General features: G+C 43.6%; 1 protein-coding gene and 1 pseudogene across 1 annotated transcript in view; both read right to left on the minus strand.

Moving 5' to 3' along the window:
• The window catches only part of LOC148360614 (von Willebrand factor A domain-containing protein 7-like), a 37,715-nt gene that overhangs the window by 2,769 nt on the left and 7,310 nt on the right, over positions 1 to 27,636 (minus strand). The window contains exons 4-17 of the mRNA XM_088342997.1: positions 26,791 to 26,876; positions 25,125 to 25,218; positions 22,664 to 22,792; positions 22,411 to 22,597; positions 19,290 to 19,459; positions 19,120 to 19,232; positions 16,367 to 16,483; positions 12,950 to 13,126; positions 9,243 to 9,378; positions 7,682 to 7,834; positions 7,518 to 7,610; positions 7,334 to 7,443; positions 5,016 to 5,180; positions 1,405 to 1,728 (exon numbers count right to left, since the gene is read on the minus strand). Of these exons, the coding sequence (XP_088199123.1) occupies positions 1,405 to 1,728; positions 5,016 to 5,180; positions 7,334 to 7,443; positions 7,518 to 7,610; positions 7,682 to 7,834; positions 9,243 to 9,378; positions 12,950 to 13,126; positions 16,367 to 16,483; positions 19,120 to 19,232; positions 19,290 to 19,459; positions 22,411 to 22,597; positions 22,664 to 22,792; positions 25,125 to 25,218; positions 26,791 to 26,876 (2,054 nt within the window). The remainder of the gene's footprint in view (positions 1 to 1,404; positions 1,729 to 5,015; positions 5,181 to 7,333; positions 7,444 to 7,517; positions 7,611 to 7,681; positions 7,835 to 9,242; positions 9,379 to 12,949; positions 13,127 to 16,366; positions 16,484 to 19,119; positions 19,233 to 19,289; positions 19,460 to 22,410; positions 22,598 to 22,663; positions 22,793 to 25,124; positions 25,219 to 26,790; positions 26,877 to 27,636) is intronic.
• Positions 6,586 to 6,713, minus strand: LOC148360615 (U4 spliceosomal RNA; annotated as a pseudogene).

The following is a 27,636-nucleotide window of genomic DNA, read 5'->3' on the forward strand; positions in this document are numbered from 1 at the left end:
AAGGGCTGATATGATAATCAGCGCTTCCCGGCGCAAGAGGGGCCCTCGTGACACAGGGGTCCAGACATCGAGGCGACGAGGTGAAGCCCATGGGAGGAGCCGGCACGCCAGCTTGGGAGAGACGTGGGTCGAGAGAAGAACTTCAGAAGATCGGAGAACGAGAGGGACGGACGAGAGAAAAGGCTCGACGAAAGCTCGAGCGACAATAATTCGGCTAATTCGATAGAACTCACTTAGTTAAATACTTTAAGAAATTAAATCTGCCCCCGTGTGGAAATGCCGGTCTCTTGTCCGTCTTTTCACAAAAAGAAACGAGCATGCATTGTTAGGGCAGGATGTAGGTTGTGTTTGGTTAATTGAGTCAGATAACTAATTCGAACAATTTGGTAAACGATACATTTTTAATATACAGTGGAACCTCGCTTTTCGAACGCCTCTCAGTTCGAACCAATCGAAGTCCGACCCAAAATTTTGAGAAATTCTTTCTTCGCTGTTCGGTCAAAAAAATCGGAGTTCGAACGCCGGCAATGCGTGAGTGCGTACGCTAGGGTCCGATGCTGAGCGGCGTTTTGGGTGTAGATGGCTCTTTTCCTGACCAACTGTTATCGCGTGCGGACGTGCTTCGTTTTGCTTTCGCTTTTAATATAGGTGTACAAAGTGTTTTAGCAAAGTTGCTACAGGTGAAAAAAGAAAAGTAGTTCGTACAACTATTGCATTTAGGAAAGAAATAATAGCAAAATATGAAGGAGGTGTCCGAGTGTCTGATCTTGCCTGCGCCTTCTGCTGACCACCACAAAGGTAAAAAATCCTATTCATAATTCTTTTCTTTATCCTTTTTTTTAATTTTCACACGTTCATGTTAGCGTAATCTTTCGTACGGAAGATGACGATAAAGCGAACGTACGATTATTCTGGTTTAGCTTTATGTTTACATTTAACATTCAAGGTAAACATTCAGGGTGTTGGAACGGAGCCCAACATTCAGAATGTTGGAACGGAGCCCCCTTTCCAATGAACCGCTCACCACTTGTTGTGGAGACCCGGGTGCTAAATGACTTGTAAACGACCTGATTTTTTTATTTTTGCACGTTCATGTTAGCGTAATCTTTCGTACGGAAGATTACGATAACACGAACGTACAATTAGCCTGGGTTAGCTTCATGTTTACGTTTAACATTCAAGGTAAACATTCAGGGTGTTGGAACGGATTAAAACGATTTACATTATTTTTAATGGGAAAAACGATTTCGGTGATCCAACAAATGGGTTTTCGAACAGGGTTCTGGAACGGGTTATGGTCGAGAACCAACAGCGTCTTACCGTCCGTCACGGCTCTCATTCTGCCAGAGAAGACAACGTGACGTCACAGACAAAGGTTCAATGACCAGTAAACTGTTCTCCTACCTCTGCAGCAATCGAAAATCTAAGGACGACATAGTTGACATCCGTCGCCGCCTCGTCCTCCGCCTCTATGGTAAGCGTGACGTCTGTTCCCGATGCCGCGTCGTCGGGTATGGTTAGGGTCACGGTTCCGTTTCCTTTCCCTTCGCTGTCTGTGTCTATGGTGACGGAACTGGGCGAGGTGGTGTCAAAGGTGCGGTCGTTGGTAGCGCGCACCGTGAAGGTTCCGCTGGCCGTCTCGTTGATGACTCCGTTGCTCGTTGAGGTGACGGTGAAAGGCACGGACACGATGGAGCCTGGTTCTATGCTGGTACTGTTGGCTTCAGCCTGGAAGTGGGCAGGGTTGGTTAGGGTTACTTTAACTTGATTACTTTCAATTACTTTTGGATTACTCCAATACCAAATATGCTAATAAAAGACAAAATAAACTAAATAGGAATAAAATGACTACATTTTGTCCAGGCTTGGGGAGTAACGGAATACATGGAACGGCAAAATGATGTTGGCAAGCTGTTTGGATTTATTTTCATTTTTTTTCTGTTGCGTTTTATGTTAGTTTTGCCGTAGATCAAATAGATCAAAGCCAGGAGAGAAAGCTTACCACGTGTTGTGAGTCATCATTTTCTTCATATTTAGTTTCTTTTGTGTTTTATTAGCATATTTGGTAATGGAGTAATCCAAAAGTAATTAAAAGTAATCCAGGTAAAGTAACCCTACCCAACCCTGCAATTTATGTTAGTTTTGCCGGAGATCAAAGAGATCAAAGCCAGGAGAGAAAGCTTACCACGTGTTGTGAGTCATCATTTTCTTCATATTTAGTTTCTTTTGTGTTTTATTAGCATATTTGGTAATGGAGTAATCCAAAAGTAATTGAAAGTAATCCAGGTAAAGTAACCCTACCCAACCCTGCAATTTATGTTAGTTTTGCCGGAGATCAAAGAGATCAAAGCCAGGAGAGAAAGCTTACCACGTGTTGTGAGTCATCATTTTCTTCATATTTAGTTTCTTTTGTGTTTTATTAGCATATTTGGTAATGGAGTAATCCAAAAGTAATTGAAAGTAATCCAGGTAAAGTAACCCTACCCAACCCTGCAATTTATGTTAGTTTTGCCGGAGATCAAAGAGATCAAAGCCAGGAGAGATAGCTTACCACGTGTTGTGAGTTATCATTTTATTTATATTTAGTTTCTTTTGTCTTTTATTAGCATATTTGGTATTGGAGTAATCCAAAAGTAATTGAAAGTAATCCAGGTAAAGTAATCAAGCATCAATAAAACTGAGTAAACGAACGCTACTGGGTCCTGTCTCTGTTTCTGGCTTGTGACAACCACAGCACAATATCTAGCCGCAATGATGTTCCCTGGGGAACTGCAACTGCCTTTTTAGGTCGACTTTAATATTGCATTCACTGACCGGTGAGAAGAGCCTTCCCAAGTTTGATAGGTGAGGGTCTGTTTTTGCCAGCATTTTTGCCAGCCTTTGCAAAGTGAATGATGTGTCTTGATGGGGGAGCTGGGTGACTGTTTGCTATCTGTCTGCAAAGCTTTGACTATGTCTGCCAGCTTCTTCAGGACAGTATCATGCCGCCATCTGTAGAGGCCTTGGGACAGTGCTGTTTGGCAGCCCTAGAAGATGTGCTAAAGGCTAATGTTAATGGTACAGCAGAGGGGGTTGATCGCATCCCTGCCGAACCACAGGTGGAGGTTTTGGGGGTAGGGTGGTGTGATGTAGGTTGCCTGGATCAGGAAGATGAGCCTAGCTTGAGGGATCTTCCATAGGTCGAGCCAAGACATAGGCCTGACCATGAACCCTTCCCATGTTGTCCAGCTGCCCTGTCTGCTCTGGGAAACCGCTTTGACGGTATGGCGTTCCTACGCCTACCTTATCACTTCCGTCACAACCATGGTTTTCCTTTCCTGCCTGGAAGCCTTTGACCAGAAGAGGGAGGCATCGCCCCACCCGAGGCCTGCTCGCCCTACTTGGACCCTGACGATCATCTCGGGTGTTTTAGCTTGCCAACTGCCAGCTGGATCTCTTCTTCCGCCTTCCACCTCCTTCCTTTTCGAACTTTGGTGCGCGCTGCCCTAACCAGATGGTCGGAGGACTCTCTCAACGCCAAAACCATCCGGGCCTTCTCCTTCTTTCATCCAAGGCTGATGGAATGCAGCTGCACTTAGAGTATGTTCAGACCGAAGAGCCCCATGTCTGTGAGGCATCTTAGTAGTCCCTGCCACTTCCTAATAAAACAGTCTGCCAGCCAGTCCAGCTTGCTTGCCAGTGAGGAAGGGACCTCACTCATCTTCAACGGCCACATCATCTGATGTTATAGTATGTGCTGGTAACAACATACTTTGGATTTGCCTGGGAGCTGGTTCTGATGGATCCTGGCTAGGCAAGCTTCTTCTTCACAGCCTCTCCCGCCTGCTTGTCTGATAGCTCTGCTGTGTAGGAGCACCCCAGGCTTCGAATGTTTTTCTTTGATAATAGCGAGATCTTTTCTCCCCCTGCAGTGAAGATATATAGTCATCCCTGATACCTTTCCTTAGGGACAGGCTTAAACCTGCTCTGGAGCCACATATGGGTCTTTGGCATCTCTAATGGCTCCCTGGCACTTTTTCCATTTGATAATGGAAAAATAAGTGGTTTGAGTAGGATAGAACTGGAAAGTAAATACAGTTTTCCATAACCTCCACGCAATGACATCAAAGTGTCATGTAAAGTAAAGTGGATTGTGTTCGTTTAATCATTTGTAAAAAAAAAATAAAAGTTCTCTGACTGCGATGGTTGAGTTAGTCCTGTTGTTTGCATGCATACCCATTGGTAATCTGATTACTAGTGTGCAGGCGCAGTTGTCCTCATCGGGAATATATGTAACTGTATGTAGCATCCTACATGCCCACACACTTGTGTAAATATTGTGTAAATTATAACCTTTATCTTCTTTGTTTTCGTTTATCCTCACTGTAATATGTGAACCTGGAGTGCTACGTCCAATTTTGTTGTCACAATATGTTCTACCCATTTTGCAACAATGACAATTAAGGTATATTCTATTCTATTCTATTCTATTCTATTCTATTCTATTCTATTCTATTCTATATCTATTGCTCAAAGCACTGTGGGACTTGTTGCTTCCCCTTGCTGCATGCCGGTTTCCGATCAAGGGGATGCCGTGATTGTGGCCTCTGCAGTCCTTTGAGACATTTTGTGATTAAGGGCTATACAAATACATGTGACTTGACTTGTAGGAGAGACGAATGAAATGCGCAAACTTATATGTATTGTATATGTAATGAAAACCAGCTCAGTGGCCTTGGGGGTATGGCGCCCGCCCCGAGACTGGGAGGTTGTGGTTCAAGCCTCGGCCGAGTCATACCTAAGACTTAAACATTGGTACCTGTTGCCTCCCTGCTTGGCGTTAGGGGTTGGAATTGGGGGGTTTGGTCACCTAATGACTCCCAACACCTCAGTTGGGTTGAGCGAGGGGGCTGGGAATCCCCTCCTCTAAATCAATCTCCCAAAAAGAGTCACAAATGACTCTAGCCACCACCCACTAGGGGATATGGCTGTGGTATATATATATATTGTCTTCTTCTGGTAGAAGTTGATCTTACGGCCAGAGAAATGCTGGAAGTCTTTATCTGAGTGGAGCCCTGCCTCTGGAACGCGCTCGGGGTCGACTTCGATAACGTGCCGCTCTCGTCGCCTCTCAACCGGACCACAAAATCACCCGCCGGAATGTCGTTAAATGTCACCAGGAAGTTAGAATCCCCGAATGACTGTGGAGAAAAGGAAAAATTCAACGTTAACACAGCACATATGCCTGAAATGCGTTAAATCTGCATCCAGCATGAAGGATTTTATACATTTGACTATAAAGGATTTTATACGATTGAATACAAGTTACATTTATTGAGTGCAATGAATGATTTTCACCGAGTAGGCTAAAGTTCAATGAGCAGTGAAAGTTCAGGGCACCCTGGTAGAAAATATTGTTTACAGGAATGGTGGGAACGGGACGTGAGGCTGATAAGATCCGACGACGCAGAAAGGCCCTGATGATGGAGGCATTGTTTGAGAAATGCTCTCAGCTGTTTTGAGTTTTCCAGACATCGCGGCGAGGTGGTAGAGCTCACGTTGGGGCTTCATTGGCACGCCCATGGGAGGAGCAGGCACACCATCTTGCGGAGAGGCGTGGGCCGAGAGGAGAAGGGTAGAGGACTTGAAGAGAGGGCTTCCCAGAGACTCCGACGACACTAATTCGACTACTCCGGCCGATTTCGATGGAGTTCACTTAGTTAAATTGTTAAAGAAATTAAATCTGCCCCTGTGTGAAAATGTCGGCTATTCTTGTTCATCTTTTCCATCAAGAAACGAGCGCGCATTGTTGGGTGAATGTAGGTTGTTCTTGGTCAATGGAGTCAGATAACTAATTCGAACAATTTGGTAAACGATACATTTTAATAATTAATTCCCAACAAGCAAATAAGTGGAGATGATGTGAGTATTCCACTTCTGTAATCAGGGAGTTTTTCAGGCAGTGTTTCCCATACCATTTAAAAACCCTAGCAAGCAGCCAGGGTTTGATTGCTCCCCACCAGGGTCTCTTGTATTAAAAAGAAAAAAAATGTTGTTTTCCCATATTTCCCCATAGGAAGTGCAATTTGCTGTGTTTTACGGAAATGTGGCTCACGTCTAGCATCCCGGACGCTAACGTGGAGCTACCCGGCTTCAGCGCTGTTAGCACAGACAGAGACACAAAAGGCCGCGGGAAGCAGAGAGGAGGTTGACTCGCTATCTACGTGAACACGAGGCGGTGTAACCCTGGGCACAAAGATTTCCATCTGCTGCATGGACGTCGAACTTTTGGACTAGCGTGTGACGTCATCCACTCCGCTGTTGCTAAACTACAAACACAGCACCCCAGGCCATCCTGTTAATCTTTTAATAATCAACACAAGGATACGACTGGAAGTGTGAATTTCCCGACGGGGATGAATAAAGAATCTATCTATCTATCTCTCTATCTATCTATCTATCTATCTATCTATCTATCTATCTATCTATCCATCTAGACATCTATCTAGACATCTATATACCTATCTATCTATCTAGACATCCATCTATCTAGACATATATCTATCTATCTAGACATCCATCTATCTAGACATCCATCTATCTAGACATATATCTATCCATCTAGACATTCATCTATCTAGACATCTATATATTTATCTGTCTAAGTTTTCGACTAGCAATAATCGCGCCTTAGATAGACCTCATAGGCTACGATACTGCCTATCTAGACATCTATCTATTTATCCATCTAGACATCCATCAATTTATCCATCTAGACATCCATCCATCTATCTATCTATCTATCTAGACATCTATCTATCTATCTATCTATCTAGACATCTATCTATCTATACATCTATCTATCTATCTATCTATCTATCTATCTATCTATCTAGACATCTAGACATCTATCTATCTATCTATCTATCTATCTATCTATCTATCTATCTATCTATCTATCTATCTATCTATCTATCTATCTATCTATCTATCTATCTATCTATACATCTATCTATCTATCTATCTATCTATCTATCTATCTATCTATCTATCTATCTATCTATCTATCTATCTATCTATCTATCTATCTATCTATCTATCTATCTATCTATCTATCTATCTATCTATCTATCCATCTATCTATCACATGTTTTTATCATTTCAAATTGCGTACGCCACATAATTTTTGTATGTGAAAAAAAACCCCAAAATAATTTGTGCACTCCCCCGGACACGACCCCCTGGACTGTCCACCCACAAGGCTCTCAAATAATTCCTTGGGAAACACTGTCAGGAATGTCAGTTTTTCAGCGTTGACTGTGTCGTATTTGCTCAAGAAGGTTATCCGGCATACCTGCAAGGTACCGTTGACCTCAGTTTCCCCTGAGCTGTCAAACAAAGTCACTTCTGGATTCCGTACGTCGCCACTTCCAGCCATTGTGACCAGGAGAGTGGCATTACCACCTAAAAAATGCAGAATGAAACAATTATCTGATTAAAACGGGATAATGGTTAAATGAAATGAGATGATATTTGACCTGAAAGAGGACGTCCCTCCTTTAAAAAGAAGTCCCCATGGACTCCTTTATCGGATTCCACGAGATAGTAGATGAAGTCCACTGAACTTTGACCTGGTGTCGATATTTGCACTGGTCAGAAAAGGAAACGGAAACTCACTTTTTCCTAATCCTGTACTACTAACCTGTGACTTTAACAGAGTAAGGGTCATCGGAATCGACGTGGATTTTCCACTGTCCCGTTTCGCTGTCGTCGTTGAGGGTCAATCGTCGCAGGTTACCGGCCGAACTCAAAGACGCTAAGCTGCCATTAGATTCACTGGAATGCTGGGATACACCTGCGAAACAAATACCGTAAATTCCCGACTATAAGCCGCTACATTTTTCCCAAACGTTCAACCCTGCGGCTTATTCAGTGATGCGGCCGATTTATGTCATTTTTCTAACGCCCGCCAGCGGCGCTCGAGTACAAAAAGTAAGATTTAGACCGGTGGAATATATGCGCCGAGGAAGACTGCAACTTCTTAGCTTGTGCACAAATTAAATTAGCGTAGACATATCCTCATCATGCAAATTTAAAAAAGAAAGGCACATGACGCAGCTTTCGAGCTAAACGCAATCGAGCATTCCGATAAAGAAGGAAACGAGCTACTGCACGTAAACTTTGCGAGCGTGTTGCTAGCGTGTTTTTGAATAAGGGAGCGTGGGACGACGTCTATATGACAAAGTCTCTTTCCCATACTGAAGGAGGACGACTTTGACGACGTCAGTAATAAGGGGGAAGATGAGGACGGTTTACCGGGATTTCTACATGTATGGTATGTTTCTTTGAACAGAGCCGTTTACTGTGTTGCGAGCGTGTTGCTAGTAGCGTTTTGCTACCCTTCACAGGCAAGGTTTGGGATGAAAGTTATAATATTATTATTAAAGCTTTGAAAACTCTCTCGGTGTACCGTCTTTCTTTGTAAATATGTGTAACCATGTATAATATGTATTTGCAACTGTATATTTTTGTAATGTATTTAATTTAGAGACTTTACTGATATGTTTTCCACGGGCGAATCAAAAAGAAGGGGCGAAAACAACGGGGGCTGACGGGTGGTGGAGTAAAGGTGAGACGTGTTTGTGGACGCAGCGGACAATAGTGGATATATATTTTTCCCATCCTTACCTTTGGAAATATACATTTTTTTCCCTTGGATTATTTTCAACGGGACTCGGACTCTGCAGGTCTGCATCAAACCTTAAGTACTGGTATCATTTTGCCGGCTGTGGCTTATGAACTGTGTACTTTATATTCAGTTACAATCGCGGGACTCAGAGTCGGGTTTGGGTTGATTTTGTGATTGTGTTACATGTTTTCATGTGGGCGCATGCGGCTTATATACAGGTGCGGCTTGTGTAAGTACAAAAGCGGTTATCCTCTTAAAATGTGGTGGGTGCGACTTATAATCAGGTGCGCTCTATAGTCCGGGATTTACGGTAGTTACTGAAAATTCCGGACTACAGAGAGTGCTCCTTATTGAATGCTGCATGCAGAGATTCAGGTACCTTGACTCCACACACAGACACACACATACTTTTCCTGGTGGTTCTCACCTTTGGGATTATGAATTCACTCCAGCCCCTTACGTTTTAATTGCCCTCTTTCCATAAATTATTCATCCGGAAAAGAGGGAAATTATAAATGCGGGGTTGTTGTATCCCGGGGGTCTACAGTAGGAGGGGGAAAACACACATTCTTACCGGTGGGACTGGTTAGATTGAAGGTAAGGGACGGACTTCCTGTGACGTAGATCGTAACCTTTCGTAGTAAGCTATCCAAAGTAAAGGTTATATTTTCAGGCTTGCCAGGGTTCATCACCGTCTGAAAGATAGTCACCTGAAACAAAGCAAGTTTTTCACATTTCCAGCAGCATCCCTGAGCTGAGAACAGTACAATAATAAAGCAAAAAGAATACAATATACAAATACCCAGTGTGACGTGCAAATGCCCACTGTAGCGTGTTATATAAAATAACTAAATAGTGCTACACAGAATACATATTGCAATAAGATTCGGTAATATGCAATGTAGGTGGTGTAGTTTAATGTGGGCTTTTACTCTGCCGGGTAGAGTTAAAGAGCCTCATGGCATGAGGAAGAAAAGATCTCTTCAGTCTGTCCGTAGTACAAGACAGTGACAGCAGTCTGTCGCTGAAACTGCTCTTCTGTCTGGAGATAATGCTGTGTAGTGGATGCGATGGATTGTCCATGATATGATCGCAACTTTTTCAGTGCCCGTCTCTCAGCTACTGTTGTCAGGCTGTCCAGCTCTTTGCCCACAACAGAGCTCGCTTTCCTAGCCAGTTTATTGAGACGAGAGGCATCCTTCTTCTTGACGCTGCCTCCCCAACACGCTGTCGCATAGAAGAGGGCGCTTGCCACTACTGTCTCATAGAATATTTTCAGGAGCTTTTTGCAGATGTTGAAGGAGGCCAGCCTTCTGAGGAAGTAAAGTCGGCTTTGCCCTTTCCTACATAGAGCTTCTGTGTTGGCAGTCCAGTCCAGTTTGTTGTCCAGCTGCACACCCAGGTATTTGTAGGTCTGGACAAATTCTACACATTCTCCTTGGATGGTTACAGGAACCGGGTGAGTTCTGGTTCTCCTGAAGTCCACCACCATCTCCCTGGTCTTGGTGGTGTTCAGGTGCAGGTGGTTTGCGTCGCTCCATCGGACAAAGTCCTGAATCAATTTCCTGTACTCCTCCTCCTGCCCATTTCTGATACATCCCACGATCGCAGTGTCGTCGGCAAACTTTTGCACGTGGCAGGACTCAAGAGTTGTACTTAAAGTCCGATGTATATAGAGTGAATAGGAACGGAGAGAGCACGGTCCCCTGCGGAGATCCTGTGCCGCTAACCACGGTGTCCGATGTACAGCCCCCCTGTTTCACATACTGGGGTCTGCCTGTCAGGTAGTCAGTAATCCATTCTATAAGGTGTGAGCTAACTCCCATCTCTGTCAGTTTCCTACTCAGTAGCAGAGGCTGTATGGTATTGAAGGCACTGGAGAAGTCCAAAAATGTAATCCTCACAGCCCCCTTAGCCCTATCCAGGTGAGAGAGGGATCGGTGTAACATGTATAGAGGTAGTATGTATGTAACGGGTGTAGTAATAACTTTTGTTTTATTAAAATTCCTGCTGAAATATGTTGTATAGTTTTTGGTAAATGTCCTGCAATGATGAGTCCAACAGTGCCATCTGCTGGTATGGGGTGGGGTTTGGTTTTGGCTTCTGACATGTGACCGGGAGGCGGGGTTTGTTGGCAGTTTTACCAGAGAGAACCGCAATGGTAAGACACATATTTTGGTGCTCCACAAAATAAGTTAATTTTAAACGTTATAACCCCAGCTGACAAATCTCTCAACATGCACAGTAATGTGATTGATATTGTCAAGCTGTTTAGGTTTATTTTCGTTTTGTTTCTGTTTTACTAAATTATGAATTCCCCTTGTAGAGATGAAAGAGATCAAAGCCAGCAGAAAAGCTAATGTTGTGACTCATCCATTTGCAGGTAACTTGTACCCGTTTTTATACTCATTATTGTTTTTATTTCTATTTTCTCATATACATTAAAAAAGGATGATGTTGGTTAAAATTCAGACGAAAGAAAAATATGTTGAATCCATTGTAAACGTTAAAAATCCACTATACGATCTCTTGTTAAAAGTATCTTGTTAAAATGTAAAGATGTAAAAATGTATTTTCTGTAAAGTGAAAAGAAAGCTCTTTGATATGTTTTGTTGGCAGTCTTACCAGAGAAAACTGCAATGAGATCAAAGAGATCAAAGCCAGCAGAAAAGCTAATGTTGTGACTCATCCATTTGCAGAAACTGTAATAATAAAAACCTCATCATCCAGTCCAGCGTGAATGTGGATCTTTGGTGGGACACGTACACCGCGGTTACATGTATATTATCCATTTTAAGACGTGTACGACGCACAAGATAATCTGAACGGAAAAACGCAAATTGGTCAATGATGGGTACCATCCGGTAAACACCGACTATCACGAAATAAAGTCAAACGAGTTTGCCGCGGTAGCCTCTATCTCGGTATTATTTTTTGTGTTGCATAAGAAGCGAGCGGTTTGATGCTACTGTGCGCAGGCGTCTGCCGCCCGGGGATTTCCCATCATGCATCATTCCGAACAGGGGTTGATTGAATACATTTGAAATACACGTGGTCTTAAAAAACATCGGATTTCATGTGGTATTTGTGTAGTGAAAGGAAGTCCGTCTCTTTTTCAGAGAACCGGCTTTTTCGGCTCAACTCATTCAAGAGAGCCGGCTCTCCAACGGCTCACTTGCTTTGATGCATTATATTACGAATGATGATGTTGTATAAAGAAGTTAAGAAAAAAAGGAAGTATAAAATGGTTTAAATCCGGCCCATAAGACAACAGTGAGAGAAGCGCAAGAGGAAAATGAGCTGTAGTTTTAAATATTTCCACCGGATGCCACCAAAGCCAGGTAACACTTGCAAAACAATTGTGGTAGTATTTCTCCATTTCTCTCTGACTTACTTCTTTTTTATTTATTTCTCCCTCTTTTTCTTTCTCCTGTTCAGTCTCTCTTTCTCTCTCATTTTCTCTATTTCTCCCTCACTCTCTCTTCCTTTTTCTCTGTCTTGCTCTCTTCCTATTTTCTCTCTCTAATCTACACTTTAAATTCTCTTTCTTTCTATTTTTCTCTTTCTTTCTCACCCTCTTTCTTTCCCTTTTTTGACCTCTCTCTCTTTCTCTCTCCCTCTCACCTCACTTTGTCTCTTTTTCTCCTGCTGACTCTTTCTGTCGTTTCACTTCTCTTATTCTTTTTATCTTTCTCTTTTTTCACTTTCTTTTTCTCTCTATATTAATTTCCCCCTTCTTCTCCATTCATATCTCTATTCTGCTCTCTCTTTTTCTCTCACTGTTACTCTGTCTCCCTTGTTCTCCCTATCTGTTTATCGCTCTCTCTTTCCCTCTCTTTTTCTCCCTCCCAAAAATGATGTTGGCAAGCTGTTTGGATTTATTTTCATTTTGTTTCTGTTGTTTCTTTTTATGTTAGTTTTGCCAGAGATCAAAGAGATCAAAGCCAGGAAAGAACGCTTACCACGTGTTGTGAGTCATCATTTTATTCATATTTAGTTTCTTTGGTCTTTTATTAGCATATTTGGTATTGGAGTCATCCAAAAGTCATTGAAAGTAATCCAGTTAAAGTAACCCTAACCAACCCTGCATTTTATGTTAGTTTTGCCGGAGATCAAAGAGATCAAAGCCAGGAGAGAAAGCTTACCACGTGTTGTGAGTCATCATTTTATTCATATTTAGTTTCTTTTGTCTTTTATTAGCATATTTGGTATCGGAGTAATCCAAAAGTAATTGAAAGTAATCCAGTTAAAGTCACCCTACCCAACCCTGTTTGCACTTACCAGGGCGCTGGAGGTGGAATCTTCGATGACACTGGTGGCCAGAACAAGATCCGCCTTGCTCACCTCGATGGCTTGACCTCCAGAGACTCTGGCAAGGTCACGGTACAGTTGCGCGTCTGCTTGATTCAGCGCTCTTTTGCGCCGAGTGCTCAACACATCGGTTAGCATGAAAGTCACCTGGAAGGAAGACGGTAAGAAAGTCAACTTGGCACATAAAACCTATTTGGTCCTCACGATGGGTTGATTAACTCAAGGTTTTGTTTGGCGTAATGTAACCCGATCTCAGTGGTACGTCTTCATACGAGCACCTCGAAACATGAGAATTTTGGGATACCTAATCCAGTTCACCAGCAGTCCCAAAGAACCAAGGGGTGTCAAACTCATTTTAACTCGGGGGCCGCACGATAGCACAAACATTCTCTTAGGGGCCGGACTTGTAGATTAGAGAGAAAGAATGTGAGAAACAAAAGATATAAAAAGAAAGAGAGCGAGAAAGGAGAGAGAGCGAGAGAGAAGGAGAGAGCGAGAGAGATTGAGAGAGAGCGAGAGAGAACGAGAGAGAGCGAGCAGGAGATAGCGAGAGAGAGCGAGCAGGAAAGAGCGAGAGAGAGCGAGAGAGAGCGAGAGCGAAAGGGACCAAGAGCGAGTGAGAGAGCGACAGCGAGCGCAAGGGAGCAAAAGAGAGAGAGAGAGAGAGAGAGAGAGAGAGTGAGAGAGGGAAAGAGAGCGAGAGAGCGAGCAGAGAGAGAGAGAGAGCAGGAGGGAGAGCGAGAGAGCGCGAGCAAGAGAGAGAGCAAGCGAGAGAGAGAGCGAGCAGGAGAGAGAGAGCGAGAGCAAGAGAGAGCGAGCAGAGAGAGAGAGAGAGAGAGAGAGAGAGAGAGCAGGAGGGAGAGCGAGAGAGCGCGAGCAAGAGAGAGAGCAAGCGAGAGAGAGAGCAAGCGAGAGAGAGAGCGAGCAGGAGAGAGAGAGCGAGAGCAAGAGAGAGCGAGCAGAGAGAGAGAGAGAGAGAGAGAGAGAGAGAGAGCAGGAGAGAGGGAGCAAGAGAGAGCAACAGAGAGAGCAGAAGAGAGAGCGAGAGAGAAGGAGAGAAAGCGAGCAGGAGAGAACGAGAGAGAGTGAGAGCGAAAGGGACCGAGAGCGAGTGAGAGAGAGCGACGGAGAGCGAGTGCCAGAAAGCAAGAGAGAGAGAGAGCGGGCGAGAGAGCAAGCAGAGAGAGAGAGAGAGAGAGCAGGAGAGAGAGAGAGAGAGCAGGAGAGAGAGTAAGAGAGAGAGCGAGAGCAAGAGAGAGAGAGCGAGCAGAGAGAAAGAGAGCAGGAGAGAGAGAGAGAGAGCAGGAGAGAGAGAGAGAGAGAGAGCAGGAGGGAGAGTGAGAGAGCGAGAGCAAGAGAGAGGGCGAGCGAGAGAGATAAAGCAGGTGAGAGAGAGCGGGAAAGCGAGAGAGGGGGAAAGCGAGAGAGAGATTAAGAGGAACAGAGAAAAAGAGACAAGAGAGTGAAAGAGAGATAAAAAGTGAGAAAAAGGGAGGAAAAGGGTGAGAAATAAATAAATACAAGTACAGCGTTTGTGAGAGGCACCTGGTTTTGGCATCATCAAGTGGACATATTTCAACCTTTAGCTCGTTTTTCTCTTGCGCTTCTCTGGGCGTTGTCTGGCGGGCTGAATTCAATCCCTTAACGGGCGTGTTCCGGCCCGCGGGCCGCCTGGTTGACACCCCTGGTCTATACAAATAAACATGACTTGACACCACTAGGGTATCCTACCACCAGAGGGCCCCAACCAGGGCTTGAACTGGGCACAGTTGTGTCCATTCACCACACACCGTTAATAGGATATTTTGATATGCACACGTCGGTCGGACCATTGTCATTTCATTGTTTGTTTCTTGTGTTTCTTTGATACTTTACTCATTGCGGTTTCCATTTCCGTCGATTAAACTTTGTCAGGTTTGGTTTTTGTTAGTGGTTTACTTTTTGGACATTTTGTTAGTTGCTTTGCTCCCACTTCTTTGTTTGCTACTTTGGCACTGGTTTTGCAGCTACTTCCCCCACATGGGTCCATACACTTTAAACTAAACACGTCCCTTCTTATTGCCAACATAAGCTTGTCCAGTTTGCGCAAGCAAACTACTATGTGCAATAAAAAGGCTTTAGTTTTTGTGTGTACGTTCATTTCAAGTGAAGGTAACTGTCATGATGTGAAGCACCTGTGCCCGCTCCTTTGGCGCCAACTGTCTCGGACTCTGATTGGCTCCCTGTCCCTATTTAAACCCACTCCTTTCTTTCACCTGTTGTCAGTCCGTCTGCGAACCTCAGTGTATAATCGGCAAGCCTTTTTCGACCCTGACTCCCGCCTGTCCCGTTTTTGCTCCCGTCTGTCTCCGGCTACGACCCGTTTTGATCTTGACCACGTCTGCTCTCCCGTCCCGACTTACGAACAGTTTTTGATCCCGACCACGTCTGCTCTCCCGTCCTGGCTTACGACTGAATAAGATTACTAAATTTTGTGCAGGCTTGGGGAGTAACGGAATACATGGAACGGCAAACATGATGTTGGCAAGCTGTTTGGATTTATTTTCATTTTGTTTCTCTCGCATTTTATGTTAGTTTTGCCGGAGATCAAAGAGATCAAAGCCAGGAGAGAAAGCTTACCACGTGTTGTGAGTCATCATTTTATTCATATATAGTTTCTTTTGTCTTTTATTAGCATATTTGGTATTGGAGTAATCCAAAAATAATTTAAAGTAATCCAGCTAAAGTAACCCTACCCAACCCTGCATTTTATGTTAGTTTTGCCGGAGATCAAAGAGATCAAAGCCAGGAGAGAAAGCTTACCACGTGTTGTGAGTCATAATTCGTTTCATATTTAGTTTCTTTTGTCTTTTATTAGCATATTTGGTATTGAAGTAATCCAAAAGTCATTGAAAGTAATCCAGTTAAAGTAACCCTACCCAACCCTGCATTTTATGTTAGTTTTGCCGGAGATCCAAGAGATCAAAGCCAGGAGAGAAAGCTTACCACGTCTTGTGAGTCATCATTTGATTCCTATTTAGTTTCTTTTGTCTTTTATTAGCATATTTGGTATTGGAGTAATCCAAAAGTCATTGAAAGTAATCAAGTTAAAGTAACCCTACCCAACCCTGATTGCGCCCCCTTGTTAATGATTGCAAATCCTTTTTAATAAGCGATAATAAACCTTACAAACACAGTGTGGCGCCTATTTACTCACAGCATGACAAACTATGTAGAACACTATACCACTATAAGCAATCTACAATGATGTTGTCCTCTGCTGCTAGTGACCGAGACAATCAGGATTAGAGCTGTGGAAAACGAATCGTTTGTCAGGTACAGGTATGCGATCTGTGTGGAGTTTGCATGTTCTCCCCGTGCTTGCGTGGGTTTCCTCCGGGCACTCACCTCCGACTTGGTGCTCTCTATAAGTGCAGTGATGGTGCTTTTCAGGTGTGCGTCTTTCGCAGGAGCATCGGTGAAGACGAATATCTCCGATGAGGGTGGAGCAGCAGTAAGAGCTAGCTGTTGGACAGACATGGAATCGTCCAAAATGATACAGACTGCGGTTAGTTTTCGATTGAATACCGTAAATTCCGGACTATCAGCCGCTACTTTTTTCCCAAACGTTCAACCCTGCGGCTTATTCAGTGATGCGGCTAATTTATGTCATTTTTCTAGCGGCCGCCAGCGGCGCTCGAGTACAAAAGGTAAGATTTAGACCGTTGGAATATATGTGTTGAGGAAGACTGCAACTTCTTGGCTTGTGCATAAATTAAATTAGCGTAGACATATCCTCATCATGCAAATTGCAAAAAGAAAGGCACATGACGCCGCTTTCAAGCTAAAAGCAATCGAGCAGTCCGATAAAGAAGGAGCGAGCGTGTTGCTAGCATGTTTTGAATTAAGGGAGCGTGGGACGACGTCTATATGACAAAGTTTCTTTCCGACACTGAGGAAGACGACTTTGATGGCTTCAGTTCTAAGGAGGAAGATGAGGACGATTTACCGTCATTTTTAAGTACGGTATGTTTTTTTAACAGACCCGTTTACTGTGTCGCGAGCGTGTTGCTAGTAGCGTTTTGCTACCCTTCACAGGCACGGTTTGGGATGAAAGTTATAATATTATTATTAAAGCTTTGAAAACTCTCCCGGTGTACCGTCTTTCTTTGTAAATATGTGTAATCATGTATAATATGTATTTGCAACTGTATATTTTTGTAGTGTGTTTATTGGGATTTATTTTGGACACTTGTTCTGATATGCCTTGCACAGGCCAATTAAAAAGAAGGGGCGTAACAAACGCGGGGTGACGGGAAATGGGGACCGGTAAAGGTGAGAGTTTGTGGATACGGCGGACAATAGTGGATATATATTTTTCCCATCCTTACCATTGGAAATATACACTTTTTTCCTTGGATTACTTTCAACGGGACCCGGACTCTGCAGGTCTGCATCAAACCTTAAGTACCGGTATCATTTTCCATTCATTTTGCCGGCTGTGATTTTTCGACTGTGTACTTTAAAAAAAGACATTTAATCTCAATCGCGGGACTTACTGTCCGGACTGGGTTAATTTTGTGTTTGTGATACATTCTTTTAATGTGGGCGCATGCGGCTTATACACAGGTGCGGCTAGTGTAAGTACAAAATCGGTTTTCCTCTGGAAATGTGGTGCGGCTTATAATCAGGTGCGCTCTATAGTCTGGAATTTACGGTATATTTGTTCCCTTTGGTAAATTCACTTCCACTGTACCAGGAAAATAGCAGAATGACAAACATAACAATAAACTGACTGTTTAGAAGAGTGATGGCAGAGGGGATCAGGCTTTTCCCAAGGGGTCCCCTCCTGAATATTACATTTATTAATAATAATGCACTTTCTTTCTTACTTAAAAAAATAACTCATAGTCTGGTTGCGCGCAATACACGAGGTTTTACCGTATTATCGCTAACCCATGTTTGCAATTGTCAAGACCAGAACGGAGACAGAACCCACTTGCATAACGTTTCTCACAAGTTTTATTGGAAGAAAGAGAAAGAGTTGCGCCCACAATCCTGTGATAGTTGGACGCAGGAAGCAGGTCGCTCTGAACGTGGAAGTGGAGAGGGATGGCGGTGTCAGGAATGGAAAAAACGGGTCAGTAGCCGGAACAGGAGAGCAAAAACGTGGTCGGGATTGGAAGCAAGTCGCAAGCCAGGAAAGTAGAGGTGGTCGGGGACAAAAAAGGTTGAAAGCCGGGACGGGAGAGTAGATGTGGTCAGGATCAAAAACGAGTCGAAGCCAGGGGTCAGACAGGAGAACAAAACAGGTGGGAGTCAGGGTCGAAAAAGGCTTGCCTAGTGTTAACTGAGGTTCGCGGACGGACTGACAAAAGAGGACAGATAGGAGTGAGTTAAAATAGGCACAGGGAGCCAATCAGAGTCCGAGGCAGTTGGCGCCAAAGGAGATTCACATCGGTAATCATGACAGTAATGGGGTAATGACGTCGAGAGTATCCGGTATGTGGATCTCATTCAAAAAGGAATTGGGATTTACGTGATTATCACGGCGGCGCAGTGGTTAGCGCATGTGCGGCACAGTTAATGTCTTGGGAACCTCCTGCGTGCGCTCAAATCCAGCTACCAGACTTCCTGTGCGGAGTTTGTGTGCTCTCCCCGTGCTTGCATGGGTTTCCTCCAAGCACTCCGGTTTCCTCCCACATTCCAAAAACATGCCTTTCAGGTGAATTGGCCGGTCCAAATTGTCCCTAGGTGTGAATGAGCGAATGAGTTGTCTGTCCCCGTGTGCCCTGCGATTGGCTGGCAACCAGTTCAGGGTGTCCCCTGCCCACTGCCCGATGCTTGCTGGGATGGGCTCCAGCACCCCCGCGACCCTACTGAGGATAAGCGGTGTAGCTAATGAGATGAGATGGGGAGATGAGGTGATTATCAATCTTTGGTCACAGTACCAGAGAAAAATGTTGATATGTTTGATCTTGATTTCGAAATTCCTAGGAACGTATAAAAAAACCTATGCTTTGTGTGCGATAAGATGTTTCAGTACTCAAACAAATCTGTAGTGGAGTACTGTGTATGGTTCTAACCAATACAGATGCTTATGGAATGGATTACCTGCAAAAATATTACTCTTGTATCTACATTGTATATCCTTTTGTCACCTGCAATCCAGACAAGCACAACTCAGGGATGTCTCCACCTCCACTGGCAGTCAGCGCGTTAATGCTTTCTTTGAATTTGTCCGCGTCCGTCGTAAGTACGAGAGGTCCGAATCCTGCGAACGGTAACGTTATCACCTTCGACTCCGAATCGACGAAACGCCGATGAGTACCTGGGTCATTGAAAGGAACCAGTATGTAGGCCGAAGGTTCCTGCGGGGTTCCTCTCTTACTGTCAATGATACTGAAAGAAACTCGTTTTGCTTCTGCGATGTCATCGCTCATGCTGCCCGTCGTGTCGATCACGAAACACAGTGCGGAGGACTGGGAGAGGCCCATCAATCTAAAGGAAGGAGAGAGAATGGAAAAGAATATTTGGACTTTGTGCCTTGAAAAATATTCCATAATCCATTATCCCACTTCGCATACTGCTGGGAGTGGGGACCCGGCAAAGTGCATTTATTAGGGCCTGGTGTCTCTCGTTTGCAGTTCTGTCATTTACAAAGTAAACTGCACTCGTGCAGCCGTAATCCGTTATCTCCCGATCGCAAGTTGCTGCGAGTGCGGACCGGCATATCGCCTTTTTTTCGGGCCTGGCAACCCTTTTTGGTCGTTTATCTAATAAAGAGTGAACTGCACTTGTACGGCCGCGATCCATATTGGTCCGAGCGTTACACCAGAAGAGCGCACTTTTGTCATGCCTGGCAACTCTTTTTGGTCGTTTATATAACAAAAAGTGAACTGCACTCGTATGGCTGCGATCCATATTGGTCAGAGCGCTACACTGGCAGAGCAGACTTTTGTCATGCCTGGCAACTCTTTTTGGTCGTTTATACAACAAAAAGTGAACTGCACTTGTATGGCCGCGATCCATATTGTTCCGAGTGTTAGACTGGCAGAGCGCACTTTTGTCATGCCTGGCACCTCTTTTTGGTCGTTTATAGAACAAAAAGTGAACTGCACTTGTATGGCCGCGATCCATATTGGTCCGAGCGTTAGACCAGAAGAGCGCACTTTTGTCATGCCTGGCAACTCTTTTTGGTCGTTTATATAACAAAAAGTGAACTGCACTTGTATGGCCGCGATCCATATTGGTCCGAGCGCTACACTGGCAGAGCGGACTTTTGTCATGCCTGGCAACTCTTTTTGGTCGTTAATACAACAAAAAGTGAACTGCACTTGTATGGCCGCGATCCATATTGTTCCGAGTGTTAGACTGGCAGAGCAGACTTTTGTCATGCCTGCCACCTCTTTTTGGTCGTTTATAGAACAAAAAGTGAACTGCACTTGTATGGCCGCGATCCATATTGGTCCGAGCGTTAGACCAGAAGAGCGCACTTTTGTCATGCCTGGCAACTCTTTTTGGTCGTTTATATAACAAAAAGTGAACTGCACTTGTATGGCCGCGATCCATATTGGTCCGAGCGCTACACTGGCAGAGCGCACTTTTGTCATGCCTGGCAACTCTTTTTGGTCGTTTATCTAACAAAAAGTGAACTGCACTTGTATGGCTGTGATCCATATTGTTCCAAACGTTAGACTGGCAGAGCAGACTTTTGTCATGCCTGGCAACTCTTTTTGGTCGTTTATATAACAAAAAGTGAACTGCACTTGTATGGCCGCGATCCATATTGGTCAGAGCGCTAAACCGGCAGAGCGCACACGTCATGCCTGGTGAGGGATTTTATACATTTGACTATAGGATATAGGATTTTATACCATTGAATACAAGTTACATTTATTGAGTTTAATGCTGTAGTTATTTACTGACTGTGCCTTTATTCAATGAGCAGTGAAAGTTCAGGGCACCCTGGTAGGAAATATTGTCTACAGGAATGGCGAGAACGGGACGTAAGGCCGATAAGATAATCATCACATCCGACGATGCAGAAAGGCCCTAATGACGGAGGACAGCAGGCATTGTTTTGAGAAACGCTCAATGCTGTTTTGAGTTTTCCAGACATCGCGGCGAGGTAGTGGAGCTCACGTTGGGCTTCATTGGCACGCCCATGGGAGGAACCGGCACACCATCTTGCAGAGAGGCGTGGGCCGAGAGGAGAAGGCTAGAGGACTTGAAGAGAGGGCTTCCCAGAGACTCGGACGACACTAATTTGACTAATTCGGCTGATTCGGCCATATTCGATGGAGTTCACTTAGTTCAATTGTTAATGAAATTAAATCTGCCCCCATGTGAAAATGTTGGAGAGATGCAACTGTATTCATAATCGCTGAAGGATTTTATACATTTGACTATAAAGGATTTTGTACGATCGAATACAAATAACATTTAATGCAAAAGATATTCACTGGCGGGGCTGTGGTGCGAGGTCAGTGCAGCCTTTTGGAGAATATTGTTCACAGGAATGGCGGGAACGGGACGTGAGGCTGGTCAATCATTGCTGTGGGAGGGAGGAAATTCAAGAGCCACTTTTTAATATGGCATTTAATTGATCATTTTTCTTAATTTTAACATTTTACATTAATACATTTTACTTTCGGGCAGCACGGCGGCGCAGTGGTTAGCGCGTGTGCGGCACAGTTCTAAGGTCTTGGGAACCTCCTGTGTGGGTTCAAATCCAGCTACCGGACTTACTGTGCAGAGTTTGTATGTTCTCCCCGTGCTTGCGTGGGTTTCCTCCGGGCACTCCGGTTTCCTCCCACATTCCAAAGATATGCATTTCGGGTGGATTGGCCGGTCCAAATTGTCCCGAGGTGTGAATGAGCGAGCGAGTTGTCTATCCCTGTGTGCCCTGCGATTGGCTGCCAACCAGTTCAGGGTGTCCCGTGCCCACTGTCCGATGATTGCTGGGATGGGCTCCAGCACCCCCGCGACCCTACTGAGGATGAGCGGTGCAGCTGATGAGATGATATGAGACATTTTACTTTCTATTTCTGGGAAAACATACGGGAGCCAAAAAACAGGAGGAAATCAGAATCGGAGGGCTTGCCTAGCGTGAGCTGAGGTTCGCAGACGGACTGACAACCGGTGATAGAAAGACGGGGGTTTAAAAGTGACAGGTAGCCAATCAGCGTCCGAGGCAGTTGGCGCCAAAGGAGCAGGCTCAGGTGCCTCGCGTCAGTAATTATGACAACTATAGCATTTTAGCCAAAGCTAATTCTCAATGTCCGTTATCCCCATTCCAGGATGACCAGGCTGTAATAGATGATGCATTGGGTGCCAATTCATAAAACGTAGTCAACATAAACAATAAACGTAGGGAATGTGTGAGTTGTTCCTGACCAGTTACATCTCATCATTTGGAACTCTCTGTCATTATTGTGTTTAAACCGTACCTTAGAAAGTTCTGGTCTCCCACAGCTATCCGGATGTCCTCCAGTAACTCCACAGTTGCGTTCACTGCCAGATCTGCTGCTTCGTGGTGAAGCGAACCGTGGCTAGATCCCACGTCGTCCTTATTGATGCCCCCGATCGGATCACGTTTACTCGTTTCGTCAAAAGAACCTCCGTGACTGCATTTACCTTCAAGCACCAGAAACATAGGATTTTGTCCCTCCATCGTAGAGAGGCAACTTCTTACCAAGTTACCTTCTGGTTTTTCCGGTGAATGGAGGCTAAAGTATCCAGAAGTTAGAAGCCCTTGCTGCAGTACGTCCGGCAGAATGTTGTCGTCGCAGTTGCCATTCGTACAGTTTCTACAAGTGGAAATATTTGGGCCTAAAAGCAAATTGGGTTAGTGAACCACACAGTGCAATAGCGAGCAATCAAAGATACGGTTTTTAACATCTTTCAGAGATGGATCTCATAGGCTTGGCAGGGCTCTTTGTAAATATACAGCCGAGTTTTGTTTACAGAAGACCCCGGGATACAAAATGAACCCGTTCTGAGACAAAGTGTAGATGCTGTATAGTAGGGGATAGAAACCTATGCTAATGCGTAGTGAAGTCATATACTATTTTATACGCTGTTTTACTCCACTCATACTCAAAAATACTTGTTCTAAAATCTGACTTCAGTATTTGAGGGCAAACTCTGAGAGAAGGATGTCGTAAAACTGTGTTTTAGAATGTGTGTTTGGTTTCTGTTTGTGCAGATAACAATGATTTGTCACTTCCTGGATGGGGGGTTAGAATGTGTGTGTCGTGACCCATTCTGTCCTGGGGCCTCTCACCCTTTTCCCAAGCTTCAAAGGACAATTGGGATAATTGCATCAGCACGGCGCGGACCAATCAGCCAGAGGCTTGGTCACGGGGAGTGGACATTTGATCACCATGTGCCATAAAAGTGGGCAACTCGGAAGCCCTTGCCGCTCGCTGTTTTCCTACACACGATTGCAAGGAAGAAAGATCCGATGTGTTTAACTCTTTGATTCGGCTAAATAAATTAACAGGTGGACAATACTCGGCTCAATAACTTCTCCGGCTTCTGGACAGACTCCAACTATAAGGGTTTGGACAAGAGAAATGTCTTCGGAGTCAGATTATAGATGAGAAATGTTAAAACCTTACAGTAGCTAATGCGTAGCTAATGCGTAGCTAATGCGTAGCTAATGCGTTCAGGACCCCCGGCACCCCAGATAACAAAATAATACTACATTTTTCAGACTAAAGGCGCACCTCAAAAACAAATATTTTCCAGAATTTTAAAAGTGCACTTTATAATCCACTGCACTTTATACACTGGAACTACGTTAAATAAAATTAAAAAAATACATAATACAATTAAATGCTTCTAGGTCTTCGAAAGTTTTTAAAAACCTTCCATGTGACACACCAAATATGTATTCAGGATTCGCACCACCCCTACCCCCCCTTGACCTGTTAGGCAGTGTTCCCTCTAAGCTGCGCACTGCTCGCACATTCTCAGCGCACGAGAAAATCAATTACTAATTATGAAGCGACTTAAGTCAAAGTTACAGTGCATGAAGGTACAAATACACGGGTTCCCCTGACGTTGTGTCCTAAATGCGGTATTTTGACTTCGAGTCGAAGTAGAACGAAGTTGAGTAAAGTTAGTAGAGTTTGTCGAGAAGCGGCCTCTTCGGCTCGGCTCACTAAAAGGAACCGGCTCTTTCGGGTCCTAAACGACTCTTCGGGTTGTTTTTGCTTCTTTCATCCCAACGTGACCAAATGTTATGTAAAATTATGCACAAAATGACTCAAAGGAAGGGGGGAATAGAACAAAAAAGAAAGAATACAAAAATGAAAAAGTAGTGAAAAGCTGGGAAAAAAAGAAACAAAAGGAAGAGAAAAAAAGAAGGAAATATTTAGAAAAAAGCCAGAAAAAAAAAGAAAATAAAGAAACGTAGGAAGAAGTAAATAGAGAACAAAAAGAAAAAAGGAACAGGTCGGAAAAAATAAACACAATGAGATTTTTTTTAAAGAAATTAAAAAAAAAAGTAGAAAAAAACAGGGAAAAAAGAAGAAAAAGTTTGTGTTGCATTCAAATCATTTCCAATGATATCAAGTGAATCTTGTTGCCAAAATTGTACTTCCACTAAAAATGTGACTAAGTACAGTTCTGTATCTTACAACCGACTCAATAAGCCCCCAAAAATGTTCATATTATGCGACAAAATATATCAGGAAATAAAAAGAAATGCATATCTTGTGAAAGAATTGTAAGAACAAAACACGTTTGTAAGCATGAGTCAATTCATTCAAAAGAGAAAAATCATTTCGCATTGCTGGAAACTCAGCAAAATGTAACTTGATGTCAAATTTTGGACATGTTTGATCATGACTCAGTTGCCACACTTGGGATTGCTGTTGCTCACTGTTGTTTCAAGCGTTGCTCACCGATTTTGTGTGAACGCTCAAACCCGTACGAAACATGACAGGGAACATTGCTGTTCGGTATGCTATAGGAGCCCTGATTGTGTCGGAACCGGTTCGAAAACAGGTCACGCTTCGCTAGTTCTGTCGACTTACAAGTGACATTAAAGTTGACAGATGCTTTAAGAAGTTTTATTAATGTTTACAAAAGCATTCGAACAAAAGTAATCGTCGCTATGGGAAGCATGTCTGTAGAATAAACATGAAAATCCTACCTGCCACATTGTCAATGGTTTGGTCAGGTGTGATCAGGGCCTTGTAAGGAGACCTGTTGCCCAGCTCCACCCAGTTACTGTGACTGTAGAAGTCCTGTGAGTAATGGACATGGGAATTGTATCCGTTAGACCACAGCTGTCAGACGGGGGGCCCGCAGGCCAGATCGGGCCCGCTGAAGGATTGAATCCGGCCCGCCGGACAAGGCTCAGAGAAGCGCAAGAGAAAAACAAGCGGCAGGTTGAAATATGTCAACTTGATGTTGCCAAAGCCAGGTGCCTCGAACAAAGACACTGTACTTGAATTTCTTTTTTTCTCTCTCTCTCTCTCTTTTCCACCCCTTTTCTCCCACTCTCTGTCTCTTTCTCTTTCACTCTCTGCATCTCTCTTTTTCTCTTCCTTTTTTTGCTCTTTGTTTCTTTCTCTCTCTCTCTGTCTTTTTCCCTTATTTTGCTCTTACTTCCTTTTTTCCTTTTCTCACTTTTCTCTTTCTCTCTTCCTACCCTTCATGCTTTCTTTTCTCTTTTCTCTCCTTCTGTCTTTCAGGCCCGCTAAGGGACAACAAGCAGGGAAGCACAAGAGAAAAACAAGCTGCAGGTTGAAATATGTCAATTTGATGTTGCCAAAGCCAGGTGCCTCTCACAAAGACTCTGTACTTGTATATATTTCTCTCGCTCGCTCTCTCTCTCTCTCTCTCTCTCTCTCTCTCTCTCTCTCTCTCTCTCTCTCTCTCTCTCTCTCTCTCTCTCTCTCTCTCTCTCTCTCTCTCTCTCTCTCTCTCTCTCCTCTCTCTCTCTCTCTCTTCCACCCCTTTTCTCCCACTCTCTGTCTCTTTCTCTTTCACTCTCTGTGTCTCTCTTTTTCTCTTCCTTTTTTTGCTCTTTGTCTCTTTCTTTCTCTCTCTCAGCCTTTTTAACTTCTTTTGCTCTTACTTCCTTTTTTCCTTTTCTCGCTTTTCTCTTTCTCTCTTCCTACCCTTCACGCTTTCTTTTCTCTTTTCTCTCCTTCTGTCTTTCAGGCCCGCTAAGGGAAAACAAGCAGAGAAGCGCAAGAGAAAAACAGGCTGCAGGTTGAAATATGTCAACTTGATGTTGCCAAAGCCAGGTGCCTCGAACAAAGACACTGTACTTGTAATTATTTCTCTCTCTCTCTCTCTCTCTCTCTCTCTCTCTCTCTCTCTCTCTCTCTCTCTCTCTCTCTCTCTCTCTCTCTCTCTCTCTCTCTCTCTCTCTCTCTTTTCCACCCCTTTTCTCCCACTCTCTGTCTCTTTCTCTCTTTGTGTCTCTCTTTTTCTCTTCCTTTTTTTGCTCTTTCTCTCTCCGTCTTTTTAACTTTCCTAACTTTAACTTAAAGTGTGTTCCACTTCACGATTGTGTCCCAGTTATTGTTGATGCTTCACAAGAAAGGACAGTTTTAAATCTTTATGTTTGAAGTCTGAAATGTGGCAAAAGGTCACAAAGTTCCAGGGGGCCAAATAGTTTCGCAAGCCACTGTTTTGGAGAACTTGGAAACAGACTTTTTTGTGGAGCTGCGAAATACACGATTCACACGGATTTTTCTTTTTAACGGTACTGGATAAATTGAAATATTCGCTTTAAAAAGTGCTTGAATTTGGCCACAAATCCTTTTGAATCGTATGCTGGAAAAGACAGTCGGTTTGAAACTGGCCTGAAGTGTGTGGCAGATGCGTCCAAGGGCCCAGCGCCCTGAGAGGAAGTTCTCCAGTTTCACACTGGCCTTCACTGCTGAGACACCTGCACAAAACAGCGAAGGAGGGAAAAAACTGAAAATGATGCAATGACTAAGACAAAAAAGAAAGTATTGTGGTGAAAGATAGATAGATGTCTAGATAGATAGATGTCTAGATAGATAGATGTCTAGATAGATAGATAGATAGACCTCTAGATAGATGTCTAGATAGATAGATGTGAGTCCATCTAGACATCTATCCATCTATCTATCTATCTATCTAGACATCTAGATAGATAGATAGATGTCTAGATGTCTAGATAGATGGATAGATGTCTAGATAGATAGATGTCTAGATAGATGTCTAGATAGATGTCTAGATAGATGTCTAGATAGATAGATAGATAGATAGATAGATAGATAGATAGACCTCTAGATAGATGTCTAGATAGATAGATAGATAGATAGATGTCTAGATGGATAGATCTAGACATCTATCTATCTATCTATCTATCTATCTAGACATCTAGATAGATAGATAGATGTCTAGATGTCTAGATAGATGGATAGATGGATAGATGTCTAGATAGATGGATAGATGTCTAGATAGATGGATAGATGTCTAGATAGATGTCTAGATAGATGTCTAGATAGATGTCTAGATTGATGTCTAGATAGATGTCTAGATAGATAGATAGATAGATAGATAGATGTCTAGATAGATAGATGTCTAGATGGATGGATGGATGGATGGGTAGATAGATGTCTAAATAGATAGATAGATGTCTAGATAGATGGATAGATGTCTAGATAGATGTCTAGATA

Source organism: Urocampus carinirostris, chromosome 8 (genome assembly GCF_059441175.1).
Source record: "Urocampus carinirostris isolate Australia breed hairy pipefish chromosome 8, RoL_Ucar_1.0, whole genome shotgun sequence".
Lineage (NCBI taxonomy): Eukaryota > Metazoa > Chordata > Actinopteri > Syngnathiformes > Syngnathidae > Urocampus > Urocampus carinirostris.